The 15486-nt window shown below is 38.9% G+C and overlaps 1 protein-coding gene across 3 annotated transcripts; it reads right to left on the bottom strand.

Moving 5' to 3' along the window:
* Positions 1 to 754: 754 nt before the first annotated feature.
* Positions 755 to 14765, bottom strand: dync1li2 (dynein, cytoplasmic 1, light intermediate chain 2). Of its 3 annotated transcripts, none has more exons than XM_085167984.1 (13): positions 14591 to 14765; positions 13767 to 13840; positions 13218 to 13334; positions 12855 to 13085; positions 9254 to 9417; positions 7908 to 8001; positions 7617 to 7752; positions 7408 to 7519; positions 7226 to 7285; positions 6621 to 6665; positions 5668 to 5785; positions 4919 to 5047; positions 755 to 4099 (listed from the first exon to the last, which is right to left on the bottom strand). In XM_085167984.1, exons 1-13 carry the CDS (start codon positions 14674 to 14676, stop codon positions 3987 to 3989), a joined length of 1479 nt encoding a protein of 492 aa, XP_085024110.1. In that variant the 5' UTR covers positions 14677 to 14765; the 3' UTR covers positions 755 to 3986. The 3 variants fall into 3 exon arrangements, with proteins under 3 accessions (XP_085024110.1, XP_085024263.1, XP_085024189.1); XM_085168137.1 differs by having other exon boundaries at positions 755 to 4094; XM_085168063.1 differs by lacking the exon at positions 14591 to 14765 and adding an exon at positions 13975 to 14565.
* Positions 14766 to 15486: the final 721 nt, after the last annotated feature.

Below are 15486 nucleotides of genomic sequence, written 5' to 3'. Positions count from 1 at the left end.
GAATATCACCATCATGATCCACATAGCTTTTTTTTTTTTTATCCTCTTACGTTTTATATGTGAAAATGTCTAATACAAAATACAGACATATTTCAAATTACACGTTGCCAATTCTCTGCGTATAAAGCAGGTTGGTTTCACAGAGTTTTTAAAGAAGTCAACGCAGGTCGTACCATATATGTAAAGTTAGTCTAACTTCAACAAATGAAAGGGTAGGCCTAATTTTCTTTCAGGGGCATAAGCTGTGCTGTACAGCTCCCACCCCCGTACTTTACTGCTCTCTCGTGGCGCTAAGCAGCATTAAAGGTTGCCTAGGTAATTGCAGAAGTCCAAAGATGCTGGAAATAACCTTTAAAAAGAAAAAAAAAACCCAGACAATCTATGCATGTGACTGGTGACATTGAATTACAACTACAGTACAAATGTGTTGTAACCTTGAACATGGTGAGAAGTTATCACAATATGTTTTAGAGATAAATGAGGTACTTAAAAAAATGAGCTAAATAAAATCTGAAATATTGATGTATTTTTGTTCCCTTATTGTCGAGGATCAAGAAAGTAAATTTTCCAATGCCAAAAAAATAAATTAAAAAAATAGAAAAAAATTACATTCTTATAATATAGGGTTAGGATTAGGGGTATGTAGACCTCACAGGTTGATGTGTGTGACTTAAAGTTGTAACCGCTGCTTTCTCATCACACACAACTCTAATCAAATGTTGTACAAACAGACACACTCACACAGAAGCCAACAGAAGTTTGGATTCTTGGTTTTATTGAAGCCAGGGGTCTGATAAACATTTTCCTTATCTTTGTCGGCATAATAAGCTAGAATCCGCATGGCAGCTTGAAGGCTACAGAATTTGTGTTACAGACATACAATCAAGCTTCTGAATTATCCCAGGGCACAAAAGTGCAGCCAGCCATGTGCTTACAATGTTTTGATATCCTGAATACAAAAGGACTGGAAGCAGAAGCTCATAGTCTCGTATAGATGTAGACTGTCGATAGTGGTCGAAGGCAATTCAGTTAGGATGAGAAGAGGACGTTGCTTTCCACTGAATTTGTGTACCAGAAGAAAACAAAAATCCATCTTGGGAGCAAAAAGTAATCCAAGTCCAACTTTCAAGCACAAGCAGCAAGAGAGCACTTCATTCCACTCAGCTAAATGCCAAACTTAACAAGTGTGGCCATACTGTTGACAAATTACAGTTCAAACTTCTTTTAAACATAAGTGTGATATGACGAATCTCTGTATTCTGAAACAAAATGACAAATCATGACCAAAAATGCCAAATGTGCAAACAAATGGGGGTTTATCTGCTGTAGTTTATCTACAGTGAAAGCTGTACTGGCAGCAATTGTTAGAGGATTTGTATTAGTTACAATATTGCCAGCAGAAATGTGTTATTCCATAGTTAACCACAAGGGGCCCATTTAACAACCTCAGCAGCAAAATGGCATTTTCTCTGTGCATGTTAACATCTTGTTTCATTCTTAAACGAGGCAAGGCAAAAAGAAAAAGATGCACTCTGCATCTGCAGCTGTAGCAACAGTGTCCAAAGAAAAGTGCTTATTCCAAAATACGGCCGTGCTGCTCCTGGCTGTCCCGAAATTGTGCTTCATCCACGTCGGCAACGGGCCCTCGAGTGTACGTTTCCCCCCAACCAGTCACAAAAACAAAGCAAAGTAAAAACAATAAGAGCTTCATTTTGTTCAAAGTAAACCCAGAACTGCTGTGTTGAATCACTGTGACAATGCACGAAGCAGACGGTACACTGCTATTCCCTTACAGAGCGAATGTTTGAACAAAAAACCTGCTGACAGTGTGTTCAAAGACCAGTTTCAACATCCAAAACACAATTATGGTACGCCCCCCTTCTGTCTGCTGAAACTCCAGACATGGCTTAATACAGAAAGACATTTCTACCATTTTACAGGGTGTTACTTAAAAAAAAAAAAGTTATAGGCCAGTCTGAGGTTTGGAATGCAAGGGCTCTATGCAAGAGTTGGACAAAAGAAACAAACAAAAAAAGGCCGCTGGTTAATCTTATGGATGACTACAAATGCAGATAATATGCATCTTTGGTTCCGTTCCAATTCACTCCAGTTTTCATTTTTCGTTTTTTGGCTATTTGTAGCAAATAGCTGCTCTCCTATCACTTGCCATTCATTCTGCAAAAGTTACTGAAATACACCATCCATGGGATTAAGTAGGGCCTTGTATAGAGATTTAAGAATGAAAATGTACATTTCATTTTGATTATGGTATCATGAAACCATAAATATTATACAGACAATTTGATATGGTACAGTATAATTTTTGATAAAAAAAAAAATAAGCATAGAAATGACACAAGACATTTAAGCAACCCTTTAAGGACACACAAATTAATTAGGAGCTTTCCCGTGAAGGCAGGGTGCCTGTTGTGATAAACTGTTAGCTGTACATTGAAGGCAAAGGTTGTCATCTTAAATGGGCACTAAAAAGGGCCGGAAAAAACAAAAGACCTGATCTGAAAAAACAAAAAACAAAAAAAACAACCAAAACAACAACAGGTTTTCTACAGGGATGAGCTTCTACAGCTACTTCACGTAGAAACTGGGAATGTTTAAACTGACATGCAAAACACAGCGAGAGCAAAACATGTGAGACCAGAGGACGACAGTGGTGTCTAACACTGAATGTTAGAAAATCTCATTTTGTTCAAACCACAGCAGATAATTTTGTGTGTGTGCCTGTGTGCTTTGGCTGCAAATGAGTGGTTTCAACCACAGTAAGTCTGGGGGACCCAAAGGTTCCATCGTGTGGTTCCTTCTCAGTATCGGCAGCCTTAGTTTTTATGAAGGCATTCAATCTATAAACATTATGAACTAGGCCACAGAAATCATATTTCTGAAGAATAGAAGCGACCACAGGCTTGTTGTACATTTAAAAAAAAAAAAAAAAAAAGTAAAACAAAATAAATTATTTGGATGACGAGAAATTGATAAAAAACCTTTGAACCGATGGTGCTACAAGTGCGTTTCCTCCTACACAGACAAGCACCTCTACTATGACACAAACAGCTAACTGTGCGAGGCACTTAGGAGTTATAGTAGGAAAGATGCTGCCCCATCCCCTCCCCCAAATATACACACCTGTAGCTAAAGAAGCAATTCTGCTGCGGCCTCTAACTTCTTGTCAAATCCCAACCATTTTATTCAAAGAAGCTATCTTAAGAATTTGGACAAAAAAGCGCTTTATACAAAATCAAGTTAACCTGAATAATTTTTTTTTTGTATTCATATTTACAGAATCCTTCGAGATGACTAGGGCGACTGATATGCTATCTGCTAATTGAACATGTCATATTAGTGTCATGGTGTCAGTGGCATTTTTACATGTTACGATGAGCCTTTTCTTTAAACCAATAAATGGTGCACAACATGAAATAAAAAGGAGGAGGTTTGTATAAATACATCAGTATCATATCCAACATTTTTTTGTAAATATTACATATGCTTGCAAGTATTTGAATTTATTAATGAATATATTTAAATACTTTTCCAAATGCAACCAAATTCCTTCAGTATGACAAGCGAAACCAGAGGAACCAGTATATTGCCACTCTTAAACCTATGAGTGTATGAGCCCAGAATCTGGGGGGGCCTTCAGCCCAGCAGGTCAGGCTGACTGCCAGGGAGTGTGCACACATTTCCCTAAACTTACAAAATAACATTTACAGTGGAAGAGAGGATAGAAAAAGCCAAGCCTTCAGCACTTATTTCATTAACACCTCCATTTACGTTCTCTTTCTCTTCTCATCTCCACTCCCTCTCCAACCTTCTGATAGCCTTTGAATCTCATTCAGTGAAACCACTGTGTGCTGACTGATACAGGCGTTAGGAATTTGGTCAATTTTTTTTGTTTTGTTTTTTTATGCTCACATGTACATATATTTTTCCAGAGTATTAAGTGGACGATGCAGCTGTTTTTGTTGCCTTCACGCTTCGTTCTCTGTCTGCGGTGGTATGTTGTTAGCTGAAACCATGGAGTCTTGCTTGCGAGTCATCCGGTCCAACTCAGCCTGGACATCAGTCAAACCCGGCTTCTGCCCTTGGAAAAAAAGACAGGAGACAAAGCCCAAAAGTAATCTCCTGTAGCTTCTGCGCCTGCTCATAAAAACAGCTTTCTATGGCAAGCAGATGGATGGATGGATGGGGTTTGGATGGATGGGGTTTGAATGGTGATGCGTTCCCATGCTGGAGGTTGGTGGCTTGCTGCCACAGTTAACACGCACACATGCAAAACTAATCATCAGACAAAAGGAACATGCATTATCCTGTTGCAGAGATGTTAACACTGCTCAGCGCTGGAACAAAGAGTACATGTGAGTGTTCTCAGGCAGAGATGAGTTATGCAATCATTTCTCTCATGTTTCACAGGGTACAATCAAGCTATCGCACAGCCAATATTTGACTTTGTTACATTTAATATAACAAAGAAAAAAATGTTACTCAAGTTAAAAAAAAAGATGAATTAATAGAGCTCAAAAGCAGCAGGACAAGGTATGGTGTGAGTGAGATGCAGTTATGATGGGTGGGATGATAAATACAGGCCTGCCACAAGTTTCCTCAGCTGTCAGAAGTTCAGTCTAAGAGGACAACTTTTTTCTCCTGCTTTAACCTTCTCACTCAGGCTGTAGAGCTAAATCTCCAGACAGCAAAATGGTCCACAGTCTCTAACAAGTGTTCGCAATTATAGGATGCTGTGTGTTACAGAGTGCACGCACTCTGTAACACACAGCATCCTATAATCCTTACTGCTTTGGTAAGAGATCAACTGCTAACCTATGAGAGAGAAGGGGTTAAATAATCTGCAACTTCTGTTTTTCACTGAGATCAGAGGTGAAAGCACTGGAATTAGAGGTTGTACCTGTTTTCTTGGCAGAGCCTTGCACTCCAGCTCCCACTGCTCCAGCTCCTGGGCTCCCAGGGGCTCCAGTCTTTTTACTCAACAGACTGTTGAAGAAGTTAGCCAGCACTCCCTCATTGGCAGCTCCCGCTGTAGGAGAAATGAGAGAGGGGGTGGTGGTGGTGGTGGGGGTGGTAAGGGAACTTGTTTATAAATATACACATATAATCCACTTTGTTTTTCCCCCCAAAATAAGTCTTTCTTGTGTAATTGAAGACAAAAGCTTCTCACTGCCCATCACTGAGGGGTGTTTGGCATCAATATGGGAACTATTTATCTTTCTTTTCAAACAAAATATTCTACAATATTTTATTTTGAAAGAGTTATGTTCCTACAAACCAAGAAAAAAAACTATTAAATATAGTTAATAGACTGATATTAAAAAATTAGAATACACTAAACCCTGACTGTATATATAATAATGGGAAATGTGCGACTGCACAGTTCCACTATTGTGGGAATTCTTGTAGTGTTACCTCTAGAGGGCAGTACTTCACAACTTGCTCAATGTTCATACAGCAAAAACATAAGTAAAAATCTGTTCTTTTTCTTTGATTTCAAATAATATGGATGACAAAAGAGAATCTTTAACACCCTTTCTATCTCAAAAGTGAGTCCACATAACAAAACATTAAAAATTAGGGTGTACTGGAATGTAAAGTGTGATTCTCATTAATTGGCATTTGAAATTGTATTCCTTTCAAACATACGTTTCATGTTAGGGTCAGGCTTCTTGACAGAGGCCATTGGTGAGCCACTGGTTACGGCTGTCGGTCCGGCACGGCCTGCGGGCCGTGGAGACCCTGAGGCTGTCCGTCCTGGAGACTCCTAAAACACAGGAACCAGAATAAGGCTATGTTCACACTGCAGGCGAAAGCGCATCAAATCCGATTTTTTTGACCCTATGCGACCCATATCCGATCATGGTATGACAGTGTCAACGGCGCAAATCCGATATTTTCACATCCGATCTGGGTCACTTTCGTATGTGGTACTGAATCCGATACATATCCGATGTTTTAGAAAGCGACTGCTGTTTGAACGGTCATGTCTCATTAAATCCATCTTTTACATCACCGACACAAGATAGACACCAATTATCAGCACCAGAGAAGACATCGTGAACGCTTCCTGGCCATCCCGTGTATTTGTCAGTGAAACTGTTGGGAAGACAACGTTGGAGAAACGTGAACATTTTATTTATACTGTATAATCTGCAACTATCCTTTGAAGTACTGCTCCTCTAAAACAGCAATAAGGATAATTATTAGGTTATTTATTTTGTTATTTACATAATAATGTAACTTAAAGCAAAAATTGGGAAACGTAAAGTCCGAAGTCTTTATATTAACGGCCATCTGTCAAACAATACTGTTTGCTCTGGGTCTAAACAGCGCGCGTTGTGTGTGAAGTCTTCTTTTGCGCATGCGGGCCGCTTTGAGCGTTCACACTAGAGCGCGTTTGCTGTCGCATTTTATTTGTAGTGTGAACGAGCAGACCAAAAAATCGGATTTGATCAAAAAATCGGAATTGAGCATTAAGACCTGCAGTGTGAACGTAGCCTAAAAGTGTGGCCACAAACAAAAGCAGCTCACGTTTTTCTATGCAGAGAAAAAAAAAATACAAATTAAATTTCACATTTGAGGAACCTTAAGACACTTACTGTTGCTCCTCTTGTTGGTGTGGCTGGCTGCTTTGCTAATAAAGACTAAAAAAGAAAAGCTTGAGTTAGATGCAATTACTGTTATATTACTAGTAAAACAACAGGTTTTCCCTATCCTTTATTTTCAGGTAACATATTTTGATACAACTTCTTTCATTCTGAAAATATCAAAGACAAATGTATGCAAGAAAACTGTGACAAATAAATAAATAAAGGGGGCATTTAGTGCAGTAGAAGGAACTTAAAGCACTGGGCAATACTAACCTGCAACTTCAGTTACGTTTTTTAGAAATTGTCTTCCTGGTTTATTTTTATTTTTTTTTTCACAAAATAGGAAGTGAGGGTAATGTTTCATATCATGTGACAGTTTCAGATCAGCACGGCTGCTGTATAAAACACTGTTTAACAGTGAAAGCAGCAGATCACCACAAATATGTTAGAAAGGACGGATCCTTTTTTTTTTTTTACCAGTGAAAGATATTTGACCTGATTTTGAGATCCTGCTTAGATCAAAATTAGAAACTAAAAAAACAACAAACAAACGCATATCAAGCTCACTGGCTGGTGACAGAAATCATGATAAATGGGGAGAAGGCCACATCTACCTGCTGCTTCATCAGGAAAACCTGCTCATCCTCTGCATTTATCTCTTTGTCATGAACCAGCTGTTAAGAAGAGCAAAGGAAACAAGAATGCCATTAAAAAGGTGAAGAACAGAGCAAAAAGCTCTGGAATACTACTGCATTTTTGTAACTTTTACATTTGGTCAATATTTGCATTTTTATACCTTTCGTACTGGAGGCTTTGTAATAAAATCTTCAAATGGATCTTCTGGTCTGACTGTTGTGAAGTTTTCGTGCAAAATACCAATTTTCTTCTCGTTATCCCATCCGGATGGACTGAAGAGAAGGAAAAGATTTTTAAATTGTTGTTCAAAAAGATCTGAAGACAGATGCCAGCACAAACTGTGGGACAAGGTTGACTAGTTTTACTTACATGAACACTGCATCCTTCTCCACCACTAAGGCAGGTGTGACGAACTGAAAGTCATACAGTTTATGTACTATATATTTGTAAAGCAGATCCAGGTTCTTCTCCTCTTTGACTGAGGTATAGATCAGACCTGCTCCATCTGTTCAGTTAAGTTAAGGCAGCAGTTGTTGGGTTAGTGTCATATATGGTAAATTGATATTAAGCCACATACAGAAATTCAAGGTATGGCAGAGCTCAAGAGTAAAAAAAAATTAAATTAAATTAAAAAAAGACATGCATTAAAAACAAGGATACAATGTAAGCAAAATCGCCTGATGTGGGACTGGATGAAGTCAAAGTGCTCGTCTCTGTAGTCGTGCTCCTTCTCTAGTACGCTGACTGCATCACACTTAAGAATTGAAGCAAAAATGATTGATATAAGGAAAGAAATAGAAGATTTTAGTGGCAGACAATTAAAACTAAATAACACACTGGTTTTTAAAGTTAGTCAACCATTTGGCCAGCCGTCTAATCTGCGATAACAGATATCTGAGGGACAGATAACTGAGCAGAGTAGAGTGGTACACTCCTGTGAATGTAGGCGAACTTCTTGTTTCATAACCTTTACTCTGAGAGTTGGAGATGTTGTGGGTTGGAGAAGAAAAGACATTTTGAATCTTTTGAAATATCTTTGAGATATCGAACAGACATTTTATCCAGATTTAGTAGTTTTTCCTCTGACAAGAGCTATTCAGAGGCCCCAATGATAAAAAAAAAAATCAATTAATATATAAAAAAAAGGCACATTCCCCATGTTCCAGCCACAGCTAGCATGTGAAGCTCTGCTGATACCTTGTGCTTTCCAGCACCCGTCTTTGCCTAGAGGATTAACAGGCAAGTATAATGGTAACTTTTTATTAGTAAATACTGCCTCACAAAGCACAGCATAAAAGTAAGAACACAGATAAATGCATCAGTGGGGATGGTCTCCACATGGGATTTTAGGCCAAATATGCTCACTAGTGTGGGAATTCAATCACATAGAACAGCTGGAAGAATAGATATCAGGGTGTTAAAGAAGGTTTCCTTTGCCTGTTTATGGCAGACGACTCAGTCCTAAATAGAAGGAGCTATTGATCTCCTGGCTGTGATACAAAAAGCCAGTTTAGAAAATCTATAGATCACGAACACAGGTGGCTACAAACAAAAATCATGGCAGCAGCCAAGGACAGGATGCTTCTGGCATTATTTAGAGATTGTCCAAAATAGCTTAACCTAAAACAGGTATCCTCAGACTTTTCTGAGGACACAGTTAAATTATCAGCATGTTAAGAAGCTCCTGAATGAAATGCATCCATGCCCTCAACAGAAATCAAAGCCTCGCTGGGGAAATAGATTGTACGGTAAGTTTAACTCCCAAAACTGAAACTGTAGAGGTACAGACACGCAACAAGTAGCTTTTTAGATGACCAGCAGCTGTTCCTTCTTGTGTAGTAAAAGAAACAACAATGTTGTAATACATTACCAAGATTAATTATCATTAAGATTCCAAGTTTTGGCTCTGTTACATCTCAGAAACAAGTACTTCTAAAAAGCTTTTTATAGCAACATTTGTAAACGGCTTCAAATGTGACATTCTGGTAGGTTTAAGAGGTTTTTACCTTTGTGCAAACTATTAGCACTGGAATGCCCAGGTTGTGCGTGAGTGTGTTTTCCCCTAGTGGTAACACAACGTCCTCGTCCTCTCCTGCTGTTGGGGCTCGTCTCTGTGGGGAGGATGGGGTGGCATCCTCTGGTTCTGTGTACTCTTGGAAGGCTTTTATCACTAGAAGACAAAATAAAGGGGGAAAAAAGGGTAAATTGAGTGTATTAGTGAACGCAAAGCTCCAGATCTATAGAAATAAAGAAAATGAGTTCAGTATTCAGTGTCTCGACCCACTGTTTTTATTTTTTTTCCTTTTCATTCTCCTCGCCTGGCATCTAGCACTTCAGCACTGACAAAAAAAGCCCTAAAATATAAACAACACTAAGGTGACAAATGTGGTCTGACCTCAGGGACTCTGTAGCACTGACAGCATTTTATAGGTGCACATTATCTTTGCTTGTAACTTTGGAAAGAGCAATGAGCCACTTGCAGCTTTCTTCAGCACTATAAACTTTGTTTTATAGCACAGTTTTAATTGTTGTGCAAGGCATCAAACTGTGTTCCTCAGATTAGATCATAAGAATCAACACAAATAAAGCTTCTTAGTGGTATATCAGGATAAGACTATGTCTGCCCAGTGACAGTCTAAATTTAAATGTTCACACAAGTAGTCACTACCGTGTATACATTGTGTAGCATCACAGAAAGAAAATTACAATGTTACATTTCCAGTTAAATAACATGCCTTGTTCAAAGACAGAAAAAGACATCCTTTATTTTCCTGTTGTGCTGATCCCAGCTGTCCAGACATTTACAAAGCTGCAGTGTGAAGAGTGGGGTGGGGGTTTACGCAGGAAGCCATGGCCTATTTCCTCAAAAGCTAAAGCCAGATTGACTTGGTGTTTAGAGTCAAGCCCTTTACTTTCAGGCAAAGAATTTTATACAGGGGATGAGAACTGGTCTGAAAGGCTACGAGAACCCTTCTTAAGATGCACAACTGCACAAATCCAGTACGTATGCACAAAAAGTTCATAGGCCAAATGGGACTACCAAAGGATCCAAACATTCCAAAATGTAGTAAATTTATTGAAAAAGACCTGATCACACACTGGTCAAAGCAATGATGAATGCTGTTCACATTATGCTTGGCCTATACTAGAAGACTTTGAAAAGATAGATTCAAGCCTCAAACCCCTAATGCTTTCATATATAAAGACAATGGGTTTTTTTTAAGTCTGAGTTTTAAAGGCATAGATAAGATAAGACAAAATAAAAGACAGCAATACTAAACATTTTGATTTTATCAGAACACAGGAAAGACAAAAAAAGGATTGAATTAAGGCAGCTTCAAGTTTATGACAACCATGCATGCAACACCCGACACACACACACACACACACACACACACACACACACACGTACGTTATTTGGTACAACTGATTAAGGCTGAGAATATTATAAGTAAATGGAAAGAAAAAATATATTACTTTGGGCAGCATGTACAGAAACATGAAATTTTGCAATGATTTCAAAACAGCAACATTTAATGCTGAAAGGAGAGGTGATTGGTGGACTGTCACTTTAAAGTCCAAACATTAAAGAGACAGACTTTGCCCCAACTAAGACCTACTTATCTGTTCCACAAACAAGGGTGAGGTCAAAATGCATCAGAGGTCTTCATTAAGGACTTTTCAAATACTTTGTGTGTACTACATTTTAAGTACTGCAAAAGCACCAGTCAGTATATATTCTTTCTAAATTCAAAGGTATACACTTGATGTCAATAAACTTCAGCTAAAAATAAAGTAGTCTTATGGCCAGACTAATTTCACCTAATAACATTTGGTCTTGGATGCTATTGTTAAGTCAAACTAAACTTCTACAATGCTCTTCAACTGTTTATTAGATACAAAAACTGCCTCAAAAAATAATTACTGCAACTGCAGATAAACAAGCCTATTACTAACAGAAGTCATGGACACTAATAGTTTTCCATTCAACGAGCTGTAGAGAAGCAGTAGGTTTATCCTGTTACTTGGTTTGAGATGATTCCATCAGCCAGCCTACTTTATTTACAGCAGAACAGAGCACGAGTCAGAACGTCCAGCCCACTGAATTTTGAGTTACGTCCCTTCCTGTCCCTGACGCTGCTGTAAGAGGGGAGGAAACCATGATGCAAGATGACTGCAAGACTCCCTGGACAAAAGCCACTCACACACTTCCAGTCTGTCGGTCTGACTCTCAGTCAAACACTCATGGTCACACGTTTAAAATCTGACTAGTCCTCACCATCTGCTATTTACATTATCGTTTACATGCCAGAAGATCCTTTATTTCGGTGAGAGGCCTTGGCTAAATTGGACAGGGACCATCAAAAATGAAATGTTAAGAGAAATCTGACAAACAGAAGTCAGTCACCCAAAACGGACCAAATAACACCACCAACAACAACAACAGTAGTCACATAACAGCAATCCACAGAGGGTATGAGGTCTACATTCCAGGTAGGAAAGCTTTCTGCTACATTATATCAGCCAATTGTAATTTTATTCCAATACAACTACTCAGAGCGAAAGCAAACTTAACATGTGGACTAACTGAAAGTCATTAAACCAATTATTAGTGGACAAAATGACAGAAAGCAATTCAGTGCGCTTTAGTCATCAGTTATTGAGCAGCTTCTCTTTTCTTTTTCACACGTTTTTCAGCAGACAAGGCTACTTGTGTTGGCATGTTACACAGTGAGAATCTCTCTGAACCTGTGCTGTCAAACTCATCTAGCATATAACCAGTTTTACTTCTCTGTCCAATCTCTTTTGGCACTTTTAAGAGCAAAAGCAGCAGGCAATGTTTGGGAGCTGACAAGAACATTGAGCAAACCCTGGAGGCTGAAATAAACTTATCTGAATACCAACAATCTTTCCAAATACAAAAGAAGCGTTCATAAGCATGAGATGCCCCAATTCTAAAATTAACAGGAGAACAACATCTGAGTGCATCACAGTCATTGATCTGCAGAACTTGCCTCCAGCAAGAGCACACAGCTGAGGATCATGGGCCTCTCTGATGATGACCTGGAATCCACCTCAGCAAAGTGTAATAACATACAGTGCTTGTCTTCGATGCTATACAGCAACCAATCAGCAAGGAGTCCAGCAGTTATTATGTAACACTCCCATTGCATCCACCATGGGATGGGCACATTTGTTTTTTTCCTTTACGTTTTTGCCTTAAAGAGTCAGTTCAAGTCAGATTTTTGCATTTTGATATATGAAGGAAAATGACCAGATTATAACAAATCACCATTTCAATAAGTGGATCTGCTTCAACAAAGCAGAGATCTATTTGGAGATATGCTAGTTAATGATATTTTAACAATCTGAATGTGTCTTTTGAAATGCTCAACCATGACCGATGCCAGCTACTTGACCAAAATGTACACATTTCTAACGCTGAGGTTTCAGGGGATGTTAGTTTTTATCTCTATAAGCTACGTGCATGAATGCAGGTATGAATGTAAAGCTAGATCAACAAGAGTGTATGTGTGTGGGGTGAGGTGGGGGTGGGGTGTTCTAAATACAAGCCTTGCATTTATTATTGGTGTATATGTAACTTACTCTTCTGCTCCATTTCTCTCATGTTCTCAGGAGGAATCTTGAGCTTGTCCACATGGTCGCGCAGAACACTGGCCCACTTCTGCAGCGACTCCATAATGGTCCAAGGTCGTGACATATCCACAACAAACACAGCTAGACAGTCAGGTAGCGACTGAGCAGTAACAGCAAACTTAAGAAGGCCTTTGTGGTATAGGTCCCCATCCAGGATCCACACATTACAGCGTGTAAGGTCTGCAAGAAGAAAGTAAAATGCTAGTTAAACACAAGCACTAATAATAATCAGTTTTAAGGTGGAATTATTTTATAAAAGTTCCTGCAGATTAATGACAGAGACCACATATAAGGTTCATCAGTAAATCTCACCATCCCTGTCCTCATCGTGGACACTTAAGTACAGATACTCCAGTCCCCTCCCCTTCTTGTTGTGCTCAGCTCCTTGAAGTTTGGCCATGAGTGTCGTCTTTCCTGAACCATCCTCACCTGCAAAATATTTTATTCATAATACAGATAAATAGATTATATTCGTGTTATTTTTAAACAACAAATTATATGACATAAAAAAAATGCACTAATGCATTTCCGTTCCTTTCAAGAAGGATATCTAGACTTTCCACAATGTACACTCTCTCACACAAACCTGCCTGATGAGAAGCAGCATTTCTCACATTTTCAGAGGGCCTGTTCGAATAAATATGACCCCACCCAAGAAGAATACCCTATATTCTTCTGTTTATTGTGTCTGTCTTTAGTTCAAACCTCAGCCCGGGTTGGGGGTTAAGCACCTCAAAGTGCAATTCAGAAACGTGCAATCATTAGATTTTGCAGCTGCTTTGCCCTCTTCTACCTCTCAGGGTTGACCAGCACAAATAAACTGCAGAAACTTCAATTTTCACACATGTAACCAATACTCACCAAATATCAGGATATTTTTTCCCGAAGGCAATTTTGAACTCGATCTAGTTGAAACTTCACTCAGTATTGAGGACCTACAGATAAGAAAAAGACAGGTAGATTTTAATATACAAGTCACACTGACTGTGATCAGACTGACAGCAGCTCCTCATCTCAGAGCAGTCAAACGTGGTGTCAAAACTGTTAACCGGTAACTATTTGGACACACCTTAACTTCATTGATTGATTACGATCACTTTTTGACTCTTTGAGCCGGTCCAGTGATGACTCCAAGACAGCACAGAAACAGGAAATGATAATTCGTTTCCATTGACCGGTACGACAGAATTAAGTAGCTCAATCCTGAATCCATGAATTTACCGACGAGCAACTGTTATCTAAAGACGCTATCATGTTTTTTTTGTATTTCTCTTTAAGTTAACGGGTTTCTAACGTTTACGTTACTATTAGCTTACTGTATCCTGCATCAAGACGCTAACTAGTATTTAGCTCTTATCTTGACATAAACTATCAAGGTACTAGTTATTTGAATGGCGCCCTGGAAAGTGTCTAGCGTTCACTGTATTAGTAAAACTCCTCTGCTAGGTAACTGCAAGGCAGTGTTAGCTTAACATCAGGAGAAGCAGCAGCAAACCCGCTAGCTGATGTTAGCTGATTTGCTAACAGACTGACCGCTCAGCTTCAGTTAGTGCTAACGTTGGTGCTAGCCGGGCCGGTGTTTGATAGGGAAAAACCGGCAGTGACAAAGCAGAACCATGGCGGCTGTGCTGTTCTGAGAAGGCCCTGCGGAAGCATGAAGTCGTTAAAAGAGTAGCAGGACTTGCCAAAGAGTTTGCCCTTCTTCCTCTTCGTTGTTGTTGTCTCCTGTCCCAGCTGCGCCCGGGAGCTGTTTCTCCAAAACGGGAGCCATCTTCTCTTTCTACAACCACAAAGGCAAGGCCCTGCTGCTTGGCCACCAGTAGCACCGCCTTCATCCGAGTGGCCAAGGGTGTGTTACATTCTTCTTCTGCCGCGGCCCGCCGGAACCCCGTGCTTCTCCTCTGCTATTTTACTTATTGTAATGTGCTTTTATTAATTTATTTAATATTTATTATTGATAAGGGCCGCCTTTATTGAATAAACTAAAACTTTTATTGATATATATGAGTGTAAAAAAGTTTGCACAGATCAGACAGTTTTTATGGCACTTAAATGGGGTCAAAATATCTAGTTGTCCTTCTGGCCACGTTCCAGTAAGTGATGTAATGGCAGTTTTTTCTTTCTTTAAACAGCTGATGGAGAACATTGTGATATCAATAATTGACTCGGGGCAAACATTTTACTGGTTTCTGTCATTTACACTTACTATTCGGTGTTAATTTAACCTATAATTCCTAATTTTTAGCAACAAATGCATTATGAGTGTATATTTTAAAAATATAAGTATTACTGATTTTACCGAAGTTTTAAAGTGAAAACTGAAAATACAAGTTATACTATTTGATTGATCAGGGTTTTATTATCATTATTATTATTATTATTATTGTAAATACGTTTGTGTCTAACAATAGTGGTATTTAGCAGGTCTCCAGTAGATGATGCTATTGCTCAGAAATCCGTCTTCACCACGAGGTTATTACGGTTAACTAAAATGTAAAAATAAAACTAGATGTGGAAAACGGGCATTCCAGTTAACTAAAATAAAATAAACGCTAGAATTTCAGGAAAATTAATAGATAAA

This window comes from Neolamprologus multifasciatus, chromosome 1 (assembly GCF_963576455.1).
Source record: "Neolamprologus multifasciatus chromosome 1, fNeoMul1.2, whole genome shotgun sequence".
Classification (NCBI taxonomy): Eukaryota; Metazoa; Chordata; class Actinopteri; order Cichliformes; family Cichlidae; genus Neolamprologus; species Neolamprologus multifasciatus.
This window is presented reverse-complemented; position numbering and strand designations above follow the sequence as displayed.